Raw genomic sequence first — 17600 nt, 5'->3', positions numbered from 1 at the left:
TTTGTAGCATACATGTCTGTTGTCTATTCCCATATATAGAGCAATACACATTACTGATCAAATTTTGGTATGTTAAGAGTTTCCATCAAAGATCCTCTGGCTTTTTACAGGCTATAGAAAAGTTCGCTCTTACAGTGAAGGAAGTGGCTCAGATGTTGCAATCCTTTGGAACAGAGCTTGCTGAGACAGAGCTACCAGAAGATATTCCTGCAATACAGGAGATTCTGGCAGTTCGTGCTGAGAGGTATCAGATGTTGAAGGTATGTCTGTTTAGAACACACAGATTTTACCCTATTATCCTGCTCCTTGAAGTCTTTTTGTGTTGAATTAAGAATGGAATCCAGGGCCTCCTGAGTGTTAGGCAAAATCTGTCACTAAATTGCAATCCTATGTCCTTGGTGGTTTGTGAGCTAGGTTCTCACTATGTAGCTCAGGGTGACCTAGAAATCACTATATAGCGCAAGGTGACCTCAGTCTTGGAATCCTTTTCTCTCAACCTCCTGAGTTATGGGGTTACAGGTATGCACCATCACATCCTGCCATGTGGTATTTATTGTTTCAGGAAGGAGTTTAATGTGTTCGTTTTACATAGGGAAGAGGGAAGGTACATTCAAAATATTTTTTCTTTTATTTTGACTTTATATGTTTCGGTATTTTGCTTCTATGTATGTCAGTACCCCACATGTGAGCCTAGTGCCTATAGATACCAGAAGAAGGCATCGGATCCCCTGAAACTGGAGTTTAGGTGATTGCCTGCTACCATGTGGGTGCTAAGAGCTGAACCTGGGTCCTCCACAAGAGATGCTTGTGCATCTCTTGAGACATCTTTCCAATTCCCCCCACCCCCCCAGGGGGAATTGACTTTGTTCTACTTAGTTCTGCCTTCAGTAGAAGAGGAGCAGTTCTGGCAGTTTGACTTTTAGAGGCACTTTCCTCAAAATGCAGGAAAATTTGGTCAAGGGAAATCAGACAGCTGAGTGTAGTATTTGTCTCCCTCACCCATAAAATGCATGTTGGGTTCCTTGTCAGTTTTAAGTTCTATATCAGGTGCAATGTTTAAATGAAGATGTGAGAAACCAAATGTTTGCATCATAATCTAGAAGCAAAACCCGGTATGCAATATGATGATGCTAACGATGATTCATGATTATTTTGTAGTTGTTCTTTGAGACAGACTTTCTTGTAGCCTAGACTGATTTTAAGCACACAGCTGTGGGTGTCCTTGAACTACTGATTCTCATGCTTTCACCAGGTATAAGCATGTGATACCACTCATGGCTTGGCTTGCACAACTAATTTTTATGCAGCTGTAGGGATGATGTAATGAGAGAAATATGTAGTATACATGCAATAGATTTTTAGCACATAGTTGTGGTTTATTAATATTAGTGTGATTTTTCTTTATTTATTATTTCTTTTGGTGCTGGGAATTAAACTTAGGGCCTCATATCTTTTCCTTTCTACCACACTACCTATTCTTTATGCCAAATATCTGCTCATAACTTTGTAAGTTGTTTTGACCCTTCGAAGGAAATCTTGGCTCATTCAGATATCTGATGAACATCTGTGTTTATAGATGTCCCAAGCATGTGCTTACTTAAACTCACATGTGAACTAAAATAAGATTTAAGTCACAAAGTGATTGGTAATAATGATTATTAAGAAACATATGTGATTTTTTTCTGAATATGCATTAAATATGCTTTGTAACTTTACGATTTCTGATATTGTAGTTGTTATTGTGTTAATATGGTTTGATCTGAGCACATTAAAAATATTATCAGAATAGAACAAGATTGGTTAGAACTTTCTAACCAATACTGTCTGTAGCAAGAAGCTCAAAACAGCATGATTGGTGCTTCTGTCTGTAATGTCTAATTTGCCAGCTGGGGACTCCAGTCTGTTTGTAAGATAGTAGCTTCTTTGAAGCTGACATTTGCGTGAGTGTTTATGCCCTGTGTTTGCCAGTGCATGTGTGTGGAGGCCGGAAGATGTTATTCTTTCTCATTTGACATCCACTTTGCCTTTGTTTGTTATTTTGTTTCATAATGTATATGGATGGTTTGCTTGCCTGTTGTCTGTGCACCATACTTATGCAATGCCCATGGAGGCGAGAAGAGTGTGTCAGATCCCCTGGAACTAGAGTTGTAGACAGTTGTGAACCCCCATGTGGGTGCTAGGAGTTGAACCCAGGTCCTTTGGAAGAGTAGTCAGTGCTCTTAACCACTGAACCATCTTCCCAGCTTCCTACCTTGTTTTCTGGGACAGGGTCTCTTAGTAGCCTGGAACTATGTAGGCTCTGTTGGCTGACCAGTGAGCCTCAGGGATCTGCTTAGATCTACCTCCCTGGCACACATATTCTAAATGTACACCATCACACCTGTTTTTTTTTTAAATAAGTGTTTTGGATATTGAACTCAGGCCTTCGTGCTTCAGAGGTAAGCATTTTAAGCAACTGAGTCATCTCCCTGGCCACAGAGCCTCACACTTGCAGATTCTGTGGTCCTGAAATACTGTGAAAGCAAAGGCTGTGCTAGAATTGCTTGTATCTCCTGTGCTATATACATCCTCTCTATCTGTATATTCCCTTCAAATCCGTCATCTTGGGTTACTAACTGGTTGACATATCCTGTTGTTCCTTTATATAGAATGACTTAACAGCTGTAACCAAAGAAGGAAAAATTCTGCTCATGAACCTGAAAGTGCCTAACACTGGAGAAACTGTCAGTTCAAGTCTTGAACGTCCTCAGCACATCAGCGGTGACTGGCAAACTATTAATAAGTACGCGCTCCCTTCTTTGAAAATGTACTTATATTTTCAAACTAGGAATTTTACATTGTTTGTTGCTGTTAGGTATGAAAGTATTTCTGGACCTCTGGAAGTCTGGGAACTTCTTCTCGGGTTGGTCTGCAGACATTAGTTTGCTTGCAGAGTTACGTTCCCCAGACATTGATTTTTCTCTGCCTGAGCCAAGTGTCATAATGTCATAGACTATTTTTGCCTATAATTATTTTTTTTTGAGAAAAGATCTCACTATGTAGCTCTGGCTGGCCTGAAATTCCATATAAACTGGACTGGACTTAAACTTCCAGAGCTCTGCATCCCGTTGCCTCCTAAGTATTAGATTAAAGGTGTGTGCCACTAGGCTTGGCCTTTGCCTATAATTCATTCATTCATTCATTCATTCATTCACTAACTCTTTATTGTTTTTATGGAGAAAGTATTTATTTTGGCTTACAGTTTCAGAGATTTCAATCTCTGCTCACTTGACCCTGTCACTTTGGGCCCATGGCAGAACAGTATATCATGTTGGTGGGAAGTGTTTAAAATCTTAAGGAGCTGACCAGGTTTAGCTGCATACCTGGCCCACAAATGGTTATTTTTAAATAATTCTTTGCCTTTTGTTTGTTAAGATTGCTGACTCAAGTGCACGATATGGAAACTGCTTTTGATGGATTTTGGGAGAAACATCAGCTAAAAATGGAGCAGTATCTGCAACTGTGGAATTTTGAGCAAGACTTTCAAGAGGTCAGTTGAAACAGTTCTTTCGTTGTGATGGAGGCCCTTATTCATGAGTGTTAGAAGGCCAGGCTTTCAGCATGCCAGTTTCCATCCTGGGGAGAATAAAGGAGACGAGTTCCTTGGCTTGGAACAAAGGAAAGCTCTGCTAGCATCCAAGCCTTCATTTCTTCCACTGGGACAAAGCACTGACGTGTCGAGTGTGACAGGGTCAGAGTCTTTCTCTACTTTCATGTTCATCCTTCAAACATTTTCAATACAAAGTGCTTTCAGGCTATAAGATATTTTTCCAAGGAAACAATGCCCATTGATCTTTAGATACCACATGCCATAGGGATGGTTATTTTCTACTAAATGCTTTATTCTTTTCTTATAGTAAGAATACTGTTTTACAGAATTGTAGTTATCAGAATCACTACATTCAACGACAGTACAAGGCCCTTATATTATCTGTCATCCTTATTCTAATTCCGTCAGGACGACTGAGCAGCCTTTGGGTATATACCCAAAAGTGATATTACTGGGTCTTGAGGAAGGTTGTTTCCTAATTTTATGAGAAATCGTCACACTGACATCCAAAGGAGCTGTACCAGCTTGCATTCCCACCAGCAATGCAGGAGTGTTCCCTTTTCCCACAACGTCTCCAGCATAAGTTGTCATCAGTGTTTTTGATCCTGGCCATCCTGACAGGTGTAAGATGGAATCTCAGCGTTGTTTTGATTTGCATTTCTCTAAAGACTAAAGATGTTGAGCATTTCCTTAAGTGTCTTTCATCCACTTTAGATTCCTCTGTTGAGAGTTCTCTGTTTAGGTCTGTACTCCATTTTTATTGATTATTTTTTCTTTTGATGACCAATATCTTGAGGTCTTTGTATATTTTGGAGATCAGACCTCTGTCTGATGTGGGGTTGGTGAAGATCTTTTCCCATTCTGTAGGCTTCCGTTTGGTCTGGTTGACCATGTCCTTTGCTTTACAGAAGCTTCTCAGTTTTAGGAGGTCACAAGTATTAATTGTTTCTCTCAGTGTCTGTGCTACTGGGGTTATATTAAGAAGTAGTCTTTTGTGCCAATACTTCCCACTATCTCTTCTATAAGGTTCATTGTGGCTGGCTTTATGTTGAGGTCTTTGATCCATTTGGACTTGAGTTTTGTGCATGGTGATAGATATGGGTCTATTTTCATTTTTCTACATGTTGAAATCCAGTTATGCCAGCACTACTTGTTAAATATGCTTTCTTTTTCCCATTTGATATTTTTTACTTATTTTTCAAAAATCAGGTGTTCATAGGTGTGTGGATTAATATCCGATTCTTCTATTTGATTCCATTGGTCATCATGTCTGTTTTTATGCCAATACCAGGCTGTTTTCAGTACTGTAGCTCTGATTTAGAACATTTTTAGATTTAAAAAAAAATTTACATTGTTAATATTTTGAAAAATATAGTCCAATTTAGAAGTACAATTTGTTCATCTTGAGTTTGTTTAATGTGTTTTCGCGATGAGATTGTCTACGTAGACAACTAGAATAGTGCAGAAGTGAAGTGCTCTTTTCAGGGTGTCACATCTAGAGGTTAGAAATATCCACTTATCCCGCTTTGCTGGTGCGGATTTGGATTAACCAGTGCGAGCACTGTTGGGTTTCTTCACTGCTTCACAGCTCTTTCTCTCCTTGTAGCCAGTAGTAAGTATGTGGGGAGAAGATGTAAAGTCTCTGCTTTCCTCTTCGGATTTGTCCATAGAGTGCACAGCGTTGTCTGTAGAGCATCTGGTGATTCTTTTCTGACTCAGTCTTTTTTCTGGCAGCCTTCAGTGATAATCTTTCCATATTTATTTATCTACCATAGGAACTTCGATAAAGCAGGCTTTCCCTTCTCATTCATTTATTTGATGCATATATTTCTAGAATTTTCATGGCTTATGATTTTTGCTATTGTCTGTGTGTTGTATTCTCTCTCTCTCTCTTGTGCGTGGTTTTGAGGGCAGAGGTCACAAGGAAGTATGTCTGCTATATATGTCTGCACATGTACACAGTGATCTTATATATAATTAAGTATGTATGGATATCTAAGAGGCTATAACTTAACAGATTACATTTATTTCTGTGAGCAAAATAGCTGAACATATTTCCTATATGTCTAATTTTCTCCTATTGGCGTTCTTGTTTAATAGCATTTCTTATGTAACTGATCATTGCTAAAGGTGAATTCTTTTTTTCTCCTTTTTAAATTTATCTATTAATTTTATATCCCACCTGCAGCCTCTCTCCCCATCCTCCCCTTCCAGTCCCTCTCTCCCAGTGCCCCGTTTTGCCCCCAAACCACTCCTCTTCCATCTTCATACAGCAAAGGGAAGGCTTCTAATGAGTATCAATAAAACATGGCATATCAAGTTGCAGTAAGATTAATCATAAAGGTGAATTCTTAATAATTCACATGCTTTTAAAACCTTTATATCTTCCTTGTAGGTTATGACTAAAATTGAACTTGTATTAAATCAACAAAGAGAACTCAGTGATGCAACAGGGAACTTAACTCAGATAAAACAAAGACTTAAAAAAATAGAGAACTTGGATGAAAAATCTCAGGTAAGATTACATTTTAGTATTTTCTCTGTTTATGTTTTACTGGGGCATCATATACATGCTTATTATAGTTAACCTGTCATAAGTATATAGTTGACACAGTGATACTAGCCTAAATCCATTTTTATTTTATTATTTTTTAAAATATTTATTTATTTATTGTTTATACAATATTCTGTCTGTGTGTATGGCCAGAAGAGGGCATCAGACCCCATTACAGATGGTTGTGAGCCACCATGTGGTTGGCGGGAATTGAACTCAGGACCTTTGGAAGAGCAGGCAATGCTCTTAACCTCTGAGCCATCTCTCCAGCCTAAATCTATTTTTAAGTGTGGCCCTAGGATAACATTGCAGATGCATCATGTAGTTGTATACAATTATGTAAGTTGTAGTTACGGCTCTACAATGAGATTAGATTGTCTTGGAGACGTTAGGAAAAGATGTCTATCAAGAATGATACATAATGGGGCCGCAGATACATAGCGAGTTTTAGGCCAGCCTATTCTACATGAGACCCTGCCTCAAAAAAGAGTTATTTTGTATATGGAACTTATGGAATGATATAAGACCACGGATTGTCTAATGTTCATTATACATAGTTGAATCAATTCCAGATCCACACAGACAGCTCTTCTCAGTCTGAGTAGCTGTTGGACCGTGGGTGAATTGATCTATAGGCTTCAATGCCCTTTTCTAGAACTTGGAAGTAAAATGACCTTCTTTGGAGAGTGATGGGTGAGGATTTCTCTAGATGTATAGATAGTGCTTAGTATAGCCCTGGATATTATTATGTACTCTACGGAAAAGCAGTTGCCAGCATTCTTGTTAATTCTAGAGCTTAGATTCGTGACTTTAATACTTAGTAAACTACCTTTGCTCTCCTGCCTTGTATGTGACAGCAAAGCAATGCTTTCATAGATCTAGTCTTAGAAAACGAACTCATGATTGAACCACAAGTGTGTGCAAATGGTAGCCGAGGTCGGGAAGTTGCAGTAACCAGTAAAAGAGTTAGGCATGTGGCTTTCTGTGCTGTGTTGCCCTTGACACCTCCCCACGACAGACAGAGTGGACAGAGAGGGCAACCTGACTTTGAAGCCAGGGGCTTTATTTGTTTTGAATACTTTTTTTCCAATGTGATTTAAACGTATGGCCCAGAACCTGCCATTTTTAAGCCCCCAATTCAGTAGTGGTTCTGGTTTCCTTCCCATTACTTTGATAAAACACGCTGAGCAAAAGCATATTTGAGGAAGAAAAGGTTTGTTCGGCTTAAAGTTCCAGGTCATAGTCCGTCTTTAAGGGAGGCCAGGACAGAAACCGGAAGAAAACCCCACGGAGGAATGTTGCTCCCTTCCTCCCTGGCTCACCCTCAGCTAGTTTAGATAGCTCAGGCCCACCTGCCTAGGGAGGATACTGACCACAGTGGGCGGGGCCTCCCCATCAATTAGTAATCACAAGCATGCCCAGACAATCCGATCTGGGAAAGTCCTCAGCTGAGGCTTTCAGCTCATTCTAGTTCAGTGGTTCTCAATCTTCCTAATGCTGCGACCTTTAATACAGTTCTTCACGTTCTGGTGACCCCCAACCATAAAATTATTTTTATTGATACTTCATAATGGTTATGAATAATAATGTAAATACCCATGTTTTCTGTTTGTCTTCAGTGAATCCCGCAAAAGGCTTCTTTGGCACCCCTAGGGGTTGTGATACAGAGGTTGGGAACCACTGCTCTAGGCTGTGTCAAGTTGGCAATTAAACCTAACTAGGACGGTGGTATTTTCATATGTAAGATTGAATGTCTGGCACATTTTAAAAAAGCAACTCTGTTTTAATTGTGGGTTTCCCAATAGCTAGGAAGGCCAGTCACTGCCTCATCTGGGCTTCAGTGTGCCTTATTTTGCTTTGGGAAACATTATGTCGCTACCATGTTTCAGTCACTGTGCTATGGGAGTCAGTAGTGGACAGAACGGAAGTGAAGTCATGAGAGTCCCTTCTGCTATTCACTTTAGGTACAGCCAGAGCGCTTAGGTGAGGAACAACTTGAATTAAGATCGAAATGGATTAGCTTTCATTCGGCTGGTGTTTACTTTATGCTGGGTGCTGTATGTGCTTCTGTTTTATGTCTGTGCACACTAGAAGGCGATCTATATCCTGAGTGGAATGGTGTAGTTGACTTTCATTTTATATCCAGAAATGCTTGCACTTCTGATGCTTAATGCCAGTTGTAGCTAATCGTTATCAGTGTGAGGTTTTTATTTTGTTTGTGTGTGTGTGCTATTTTACTGAATGCAGAAAAATGACATGACATCATGTTTTATGGCGATTTATTTTCCCTGCCAAATGTAATCTTTAATGATGTTTTTCTTTGCCCCCCCCCCCATGCTCTAAGAGCAGAGATCATCCAGTCCTGACTTTTCTCCCCTCTTTCCAATCAGGAGCTGTTAGCCAAGGCCCGGCTTGTGATACTACATGGCCACAAGCTTGCCTCAAATCACCACTATGCACTTGATTTAATCTGCCAGAGATGCAATGAGCTTCGCTACCTTTCTGATATTTTGGTTAATGAGATCAGAGCAAAGCGGGTACAGATGAGCAGGACTTTCAAAATGCACAAGCTCCTGCAGCAGGTAATAGCGTGGAAAATGACTCATTTCCGAGAAAGATCATTTTTTTTCTTCTTGGATTCTCTAATTTTCATATTCTTGCCCTTATGCCTTACTCTACACCTTTCCTATTCCCATATACTTGGCCATACATTTTATAGTATATTTTCTTCAAAGGGTAAGGGGTCAGGGGCCATAGCTTTGGATTTAGATTTGCCAGAGGTCTTAAGGACGGAGCCTGCTTATAGATTTCAGTCTATCTCTCTATGTACTATTTGTGGCAGATTTCGTGGAGTACTAATTTTGTCCTGCTCTCAATGTGGAGACCATGGCAGTGATGGCTTCCTTTCTATTTTAAGTCTATCTCCGAAACTTGGTGCTATTCTGCAGTTAGAGTACTTAAAAGCCTAGGGGACGTTTTGCAGAAGCCTGAAATTCCTTCCACATTTCATAGTTCGGCACTAAAAATTAACTGGTGACTGAAAAATTCTTCTGCCATGCCTGTGGGTCAGAACTCTTTTGTGATTAAGCAGTGAATGAAAAGACCTGGTCATGGCAATGCAGAATGTAAACAGCAGTCCCATTTGTCAGCATCGCATCTGCACTAAGCATGCTAATCTGCACATCTCTTCTGGTTCAGAAAAACCCCACCCTTTATTCTTGTTCTTGGCAATCATTAAGCATTGCTATTACACTTCATATTTTACTAGGAGTTTCATATTTCAGTTATTGATTTGTAGAAAATAACATGCAACTGAGAAAATGGTCAGACACCTGCTGCAGAAGAAATTACTAGTTATGAAATAAATGCAGTGCTTCTCAACCTTGGCTGTGCATCAGTAATCAGTGGAGTGCTTTAATAATATGAATGGCTGCCTGGCAGCCTAGCGCTACTGAATCAGAGCTTCTGGGGCTAACCCTAGATACCATTTATTAACAGCTCTGAAAGCCTTCCTTCCTTCCTTCCTTCCTTCCTTCCTTCCTTCCTTCCTTCCTTCCTTCCTTCCTTCCTTCCTTCCTTCCTTCCTTTCTTCCTTTCTTTCTCTTCCTCCTTCCCCCTCCTTCTCTCTCTTTTCCCCTTCCTCCCCCTCTGTCTTTCTTTCTTTTCTTTCTAATGGCAACAGAGTGTCACTATGTAGCTCTGGCTGGCTAGGAACTCACTCTATAGACCAACCTGGCTTCAAGCTCATAGAGATCCACCTGCGTCTGCCTTCTGAGCGTTGGGATTCAAATTGTGTGCCATCAAGGCTGGCCTCGGAAAGCAATTCTTGTTGACAGATAAGCTCCAGCACACAGGTGGTTCAGTGAGTAAAGGCACTTGCTGACGGGCATTATAACCAGAGTCGAATCCAAGAATGCATCTGCTGGAAGGAGAGATCTGTCTCCCACCAAATTGTCCTCCAACTTCTACATGTGTGTTGTGGCCTGCGTGTGCTTTGCACAGCCACTCACATTCCCCTCCCCTCCAATAAGTTGTAATAATAAAAAAGATAGACAGCTCCTTTTTTTCAACATTTTAAATGATTTAATTATCTTTATTTTATGTGCATTGGTGTTTTCCCTGCATGTATATATGTGTAAGGGTGTTGGGTCCCTGGAACTGGTGTTACAGACAGTTGTGAGGCACCATATGGGTGCTGGGAATTGAACTTGGGTCCTCTGGAAGAGCAGCCAGTGCTCTTAACCACTGAGCTGTCTCTCCAGCCCAAGACAGCTCTTTTACTGGCAAACCCACATCCCCTTTATCCATTCTTACATTTGCTGCTCTGATTTTCATGATTTTCCTCATCAGGCACGTCAGTGCTGTGATCAAGGAGAATGCCTCCTGGCTAATCAGGGAATGGATCAGTTTCAGACTAAAGAAGATGCTCAGAAAGCCCTTCAGGATGTGCAAAATTTCCTTCAAATGGCTATGCCCTTTATCAATTATGATATTGAGAATTTGCAATATGAATTTGATGTGCACCTTTCTTCTGAATTAAAGGTGAGAAACATTTTATTCAAAGACACACAAACTAATTACCATGGGGTAAGGGTTTACTACCCCCCAGCTGATAGAAAGTCAGCTGTGGGGATATATCCAGTCCTCTCTCAAGAGGATTGAGGGATGATAGTAGAGCCACCGTCAAGTATCAAAGAATCCAAAGGCATGCGTGGGCTGTATATGTAAGACTAACTTTCACCACGAGCTCTGAGTCTATTATTGTATATTATTTGTTTGTTTGCTTGGGACAGGGTTTCATGTATAGCCTTGGTTGGCCTGGAACTCTGACCTACTGAGTGCTGACTCTTATAGTCTGACTCTATTATTTTTAAGTTTTTCAAATGTGCTATGAGTTTTCAAGTACATTTTGTTCTATATCCTCAGAGAGAGGCCCTTAAGTGGAGTAGAGTGTTATGTCCAGTTTTATGATTGATACATTTTTCCCGCAGTTTGTTTATATTGGGACTTTGGTTTTATATTTACATAGAGAATACACTAATTTGTTCTGTTTCTTTCCTAATTTTGTCCTAGTTATATTTTAAGTTCAAAATAAATTGTTTCTGTGTTTGTGTTATATGTTTGTATTTGTGTGTGTGCATGTACGTGTGAGTGCATGACATACAGAGACCAGAGATTCACATGCTATGCCCCACTTTGTGTATGGGTTCTTTGGATTCTTGTGTAGAAATCTTTTTGCCCAATGAACCATCTCCCTAGTCCTTAAACAGCAATTAAAACAATTATTCTTCTAGACTATAATCTAAAGATATATCGCTTCGATACCTACATATTAATTTATTTGGTATGCAGTACCTCTACATGTTTGTGTGGTTGTGTACATGTGTGCATGTTCATGCTTGTGTGGGTATGTACATGTATTCATCTAAATGCTTGTGGGTATGTATACCCATGTGCATCTACATGCTTGTGTGGGCATGTACACGTGCACACTGGTGGGAGCCCAAAGTTGACCCTCAAGATGGTTTTTAGTTGCTCTCCTTATGCTGAGACATTCTCCAGTGAACTTGGAGCTCTTGTTGATTCAGTTAGCATGGCTGGCCAGTGAGCTCCAGGGACACTCCTGTCTCTGCTATCCCACCCTTGAGGTGATAGAAGTTCCTGCCTTGCCTGGATTTTATATGACTGCTCGGGTTCTGAACTCAGGTTTCCATGATTACGTAGCAGGCGCTTTACCGACTAAGCCATCTCCCCAGTCCTGGAATTCAAATTTGAAATTGTATCTGAAGAATTTAATAGTAGTCTTTATGACTTATTTCATTTTAGTTCATTTCATGTTTTTTGAGACAAGCCTGGCTATGCAGCCTTGGCTGACTTGGAACTAGCTATGTAAACTAGGCCAGCCTTGAGCTCACAGAGATTCACCTACCTCTGTCTCCTTAGTGCCTTAATTAAAGATGTACTTTACTATGCCTAGCAGTTCATATAATTTTATATTTTATTATATATATATATATATGTGTGTGTGTGTGTGTTTTAACTGCATGTGTGTATAGATGTATACAATGTACAATGCTTGGTGTATACAGAAGCTAGAAGAAGATGCTGGATAATTCAAAAACTAGAATTGCACATGCCTCTGAGTGGTCACGTGGGTGCTGGGACTTGAACCCAGGTCCTCTTCAAGAGCAGCCAGTGTTCTTGACTGCTGACCCATGTTTCCAGCCCCAGCTTATAGAATTCTTATGTAATCCGTAGGCTCAAATGCAGACTGTACAACTCAAGCTTGAAAGTATTCGAAGCATATTTGAGAACCAACAGGCTGATTCCAAGAATTCAAAAGGTAGATCTGAAAGTCCAGTTCAGTTTGTCATACCTGCACCTGAAAATTTGATGAGGTCCAGAACAATGTTTTTTTCACCTAAACATGGTAAAGTAGCTTGTTTTCACATTTTATTTCTTTTTTGGTCTTGCTATTGTTTCTTTTGATATAGTTGATATATCTACTAAATTCTTTTTCAATACTGATAAATTTAAAATCTTTTAGCCTCTTTGTGCATGTTTAAATGCTGTTGTACAAGACAGAGGTCAGAATGAGATTCCTTTATGTTCATAAGCCATAGTAGTAACACTGAATTATGTCAGATAATGAACACCTCAGCATGGAATATTGTAGCTTGAGAAATGAGTATGACAAGTTTTCGGCATCAGACTTCAATTTTTTTTTGTTGGCAGTTAGAGAAAAGGACATGAAACTTATATTTGCATACATGTAGTTACAAGCATAATACTCATTGGTACTCCAGTAAGCTATTATTATGTAATCTGTAGGCTCAAATGCAGACTGTACAACTCAAGCTTGAAAGTATTCCAAGTATAGTTGAGAACCAACAGGCTGATTCCAAGGACGCAAAAGATAGACCCGAAAGTCCAGTTCAGTTTGTGATACCTGCACCTTATGTGATCCTTGCATACGAGTGTTTTATATAATAGGTTGATGTCGGTAAATGCCACTTGTGTTAGTAATTTCTTGTTACAGATTCCATTTTTATGTTTTACTCCTTGAAGTCTATTTTATTGTGTACTCTCCCATTCCTTTCTAAGTTCTACAGGAAAAATAATAATTCTTATAAAGGTGTTGAATTAGTGCGAAAATAAGAATTAATTCCCCAAGGGTTTCTTGGAGCTATCTCTGCAGCTTTTGGGGAGAGAGCAGTTTTCATCTTTTGTATAAGTTAGGTTAGTAGGAGAGGTGAACATATGACTAAATTCACTCTCTTTGACCTAAATTGAATCAGTCAATTTACTAGTGTATGAAACTACGTTGAAATGCAGAGAAGCTTGAACCAGAGGTAATGAATAAATACAACTCATCTCCAGCATGGGTCAAATTACAAATGCAATGGAAGTTATATGGTTAGTAATTCCAAAATACATACATATACTCAAAATAAGACTGTGTGAGCAATGGTGTAAATGAATAATGTTGACTATATTAAAAAACATACCAAGATACTGGAAATATCAAAGGTAATGAAAAAAGTAAAAGAATAACAGTAGCACAATGAGCTGATTAAACACAACAGTTGATATTTCTAAGCACAAAGTAGATATCAGTTCGATTTCTGGATACTTTAGCTGTGTGACCTTGGGCAGCTACCCACTGTTAACTCAGTGTCTTTGTCTGTAAAGTAGGGACAAATACCTTCTGATTTCAGAGGTGATTATAATGAGAAAGTGAAACAGAATACAGAAAATGACAATTACTCAATAAATTGGACTCTCTTCCTTCTGATTAAATCTCCTTTCTTAGCAGACCCCCCCAAAGCTTAAGTCTTCCTGAAGCAGACAACTTTGGTTCGTGACCAGGCTGTCCAAGGCCCATTCATGTCATTAGTCATTCAAAGAAAATTTTGTTTTGTATTATTTCATTTTTCTTTCTTTCTCATATTCTTATTTAATGGCATTACACTTTCTTTCTGCAGTGGGAGTTGGATATTCTTTCTTTCAAGCATGTAAACTTTTTTCAAAAGGTACCCATCTTTATTATATTACTTATCATCAATAGAGTTTATGAGTTTGTACACATGAAAAACCAGTTTGGCACATAAAAACAGCAGCAGTTCATTCATGAATTCTACCTTCAAATAACTTTATCTATTTTTTCATACCAACTATCCATTATTCTCTTTTGACATTGAATTTTCCTTAAAAAATGACTGTGTAAAAAATAAAATATGCTTCTAAAGTCAATTTTCTTTCATAAAACTACCACTTAACCGAAAGAGAGAGAAGGCAGGAGAGATGGCTCAGTGGTTAAGAGTACTCCCTCCTCCTCCAGAGTATCCCGGTTCACTTCCCAGCATCCACATGGCAGCTCACAACAACCTGTAATTCCAGGGGATCTAATGCCCTCTTTTGGCCTCTGTGGGTACCAATAGACTCACTCACATAGATATAATTCAAAGTAAATAAAAATACATCTTAAAAAGAGTTTAGTGAAATTAATGTGAATCAGGGTTTTATTCACTTTAAAGACTCACACCACTCATATCCAGATATTTGTTGGGAATAGCTTGGATTTGCTTCAGCTTAAGACTACTTGGTGTATTTATGAGGGAGAAGACACCTTAATGAATAAATGGCTGGTAGAGGCGATTTTTCCCATCATCCTTCATGGTTTGTAAATGAAACCAAATCACCGTTTATGCTGTGAATCTTCTGAACATTTACCCTATTGATTATCTGTGGGTAATGCAGGATATAATAACATATTTCAGACAAGTTTTCAAAACTTGGAATTGGTAAACCAAGTAATTGACCAAATCAAAGTGTGTGCTAATTTTTTCATGAAAATGAGTCAAACTGGTTTTTTATTCTGTTTTTGCTCCCCCCCCCTTTTCATCAAACTGAATCTTCCACCTGGCATCGTGCCTGGAAACGAGCAGGATGGCATAAGATGTTTGATGAATTCGCATTGAGAACGGAGGGAAGTTGTGGAAGGGCAGTGCCATTGAGGAATAAAGTGGAAGCTATGCTTGGGCTCCAAAAGCTCTGTTTATAGTCTAGGTTTGTCACCTATGCTTCAGACTGGTATTTGTCACATGGAATTTCCCATAGGAAACAGTCTCACCATCCCTACAAGAACATATCTCTTCTGTAAATCTTTTCTTCCTCATCTTGTTGATGGCTACTATGATGGCTCCATTTGTCCTAATTTAGTTCTTCCTGCTCACTCCTATACCATTGTTTTTGTCACTAAATATGCCTTTTATGCGTCTATTTATTCCCACCATTACTTCCTTTATTGACACTTTCTGAGTCTAAGGTAGCATCACCCATGGCCTTGACAATAGTCTTTTTGGCTCCCATTGCCACACTTTCCTTGTTTCCTTTTCTCTTACCTTGTGGAATTTGCAGAGATTGCTGTTTCTCTGGACTGCTTTTGCCTGATTGCTCCATTGCCTCGTTGCTAGTTCCTATCTCTAGGCTGCCTCCTCTAGACAGGCTTTTCTCGATCCTGTGCTGGTCCCCTGTAGCTTGGCTCAAGCAGGTGTCCACCTCATGTAACAACAAGCTTCCTTATTTCTTCTCAGCTGCAGCCAACTTCTCTGTTTCCTGTTGCACTTGCTAGACAGGACACTCTGCAAGGACAGGATCTGTGTGCAAGTCACCTTTGCATATCCCCAAACACAGAAAGTAGGTTGTCACATCACACAAGTGCTTAGCCGTTTTGTATGTCTCTACATTGTTAAAAGAATGAGTATAGTTACCTCGCTTTTGAGAAAAAGGTGTGTTATGGAGGTATACACACATACCCTTTTCTACCTCTGTGTGTTTGCAAACAACCCATAATTTACCTTTAGGAATAAATTTGGATCTTTGTATGTTAGATATCTTTAAAGTGAGGCACATCAGTACTTATCAAGAAATGATTTTATATGGTAACTCATACTAAGTCTAATATGTAGTTATATATAGCTTGCATATGTCAATACTTTTTAATGAATGGCAGTGAAGTACACATTTTATAGACTATGAAAGACCATCCACTTCCTCAATGTGTCTGCCATTAGCTTTTGCCAAGGAGAGGAGGATAAAGGGTATATATCTTCCATGCTGAGGCCAGTACTCAGGTAACAGCTTTCAGGATTTGGAACTTTATATATTCTTTGATTTGTCCATGCCCTTTACTTGCTTGTTTCTGTGAAAACATCTTTTGTCAGTGCTGGGAACTGAACACATGCTAGGCAAGTGCTCTGTCATTGAGCTATATTCCCAGTTCACCCTACACCCTGTTTTTTTCCCAGTGCTGGAAATTTACTGTTTAAAAATAAAGAGTAAAACTTTGCATTTTGGTGAAGGGGTTTTTATGAGCATTTTATCAATTATTTTGGAAATCATTTGTGTAGTATTTAGAAACATGTATGGGTTTAAATACCACCTTTACTTCCTGAACAAGGTATTAGTCTTAGTGCTACCTGTAAGATGAGATAGATACTGTTCTCCATCGCTTAGTGTAGACTTGAGAATGAAAAAAGAAAACAAACCATTGGGCTTAGTTCGGGGCCTGCTTGGGGTAAGTGCCAAATAAATGCTGAATGCTATATTTACTAGGTTCAACTTTGATTTTTTTGTTATTAATTTTTAAGTTAATATATAAAGCAATGAATTTCATTATGGCTTTTCATACATAGTTTATTTGCATTTGTGTGTTTGTGTGTGTGTGTGTGTGTGTAACGGTACACATATGGCGGTCAGAGGACAGTTTACTGGGGTTGCTGCTCACCTGCTATCATATGGGTCTTGGGGAGCAAACTTAGCTCATTAGGGTTAGCAGTAACACTTTTACTTGATCAACTATCTTGCCAGCCCCATAATTTGTTCTTTTCACTACCCTCCCCAAGTACCCTTCCCTGGTCTTCCCTGGTCTCATACATGTAGGGCTATGTATGATTCAAAGAAGTCTTTGATCCAGTTAGCAAGTGAAGTACAATCTGATGGAATGTTTGTGTGGCAGAATGTATACTAAGTATAAACATAATTGCATAATTGGGACTACTTAACACCCCTTTATTTTGGCAAGTAGGCGATTGTGTGGTTAATGAGGAAATGGGTAGAATATAGCAAAATGATATTCCATAAAAAGTTGGATTTATATAGACATCTAACCAATTGCTGTCTTCTGTAAGAGTGATTTAAAATACTAACAAATATATTGAAGCATTCGCTTTCTTTTCAATAAACACACACCATGTTGTCATTAAAACTGTTGACTTTAATTCTGGTCTAACGTTATTTTACATTTCCCTACCAGTGAAGAAGTCTTGGAGACAGACTCAAGCTCAGAGCAACATGCAATTAAGTAAAGTAAGTACAATTAATTAATGAATTCAAAGTTGGCTGTGCTGCTATAATTGCGGAATTAGTATGGGGATTTTAGGCATGTTTTCCATT

General features: G+C 39.1%; 1 protein-coding gene across 19 annotated transcripts in view; it reads left to right on the top strand.

Annotated features, from left to right (window-relative positions):
• The window catches only part of Mcf2 (MCF.2 cell line derived transforming sequence), a 100730-nt gene that overhangs the window by 43910 nt on the left and 39220 nt on the right, over positions 1-17600 (top strand). For 7 of the 19 annotated variants that reach the window (XM_075957421.1, XM_075957438.1, XM_075957424.1 and 4 more), the window contains 8 exons: positions 111-260; positions 2649-2782; positions 3415-3529; positions 5985-6104; positions 8534-8725; positions 10494-10685; positions 12402-12573; positions 17461-17513. In XM_075957421.1, the coding sequence (XP_075813536.1) occupies positions 111-260; positions 2649-2782; positions 3415-3529; positions 5985-6104; positions 8534-8725; positions 10494-10685; positions 12402-12573; positions 17461-17513 (1128 nt within the window). Of the gene's footprint in view, positions 1-110; positions 261-2648; positions 2783-3414; positions 3530-5984; positions 6105-8533; positions 8726-10493; positions 10686-12401; positions 12574-14128; positions 14177-17460; positions 17514-17600 lie in introns of all 19 variants that reach the window. The other 12 variants (XM_075957420.1, XM_075957423.1, XM_075957439.1 and 9 more) reach the window with 3 other exon arrangements.

Source organism: Microtus pennsylvanicus, chromosome X (assembly GCF_037038515.1).
Source record: "Microtus pennsylvanicus isolate mMicPen1 chromosome X, mMicPen1.hap1, whole genome shotgun sequence".
In the NCBI taxonomy this organism is placed as follows: Eukaryota; Metazoa; Chordata; class Mammalia; order Rodentia; family Cricetidae; genus Microtus; species Microtus pennsylvanicus.
The sequence above is the reverse complement of the archived record's forward strand: the minus strand, read 5'-3'. Positions and strand labels throughout refer to the sequence as shown.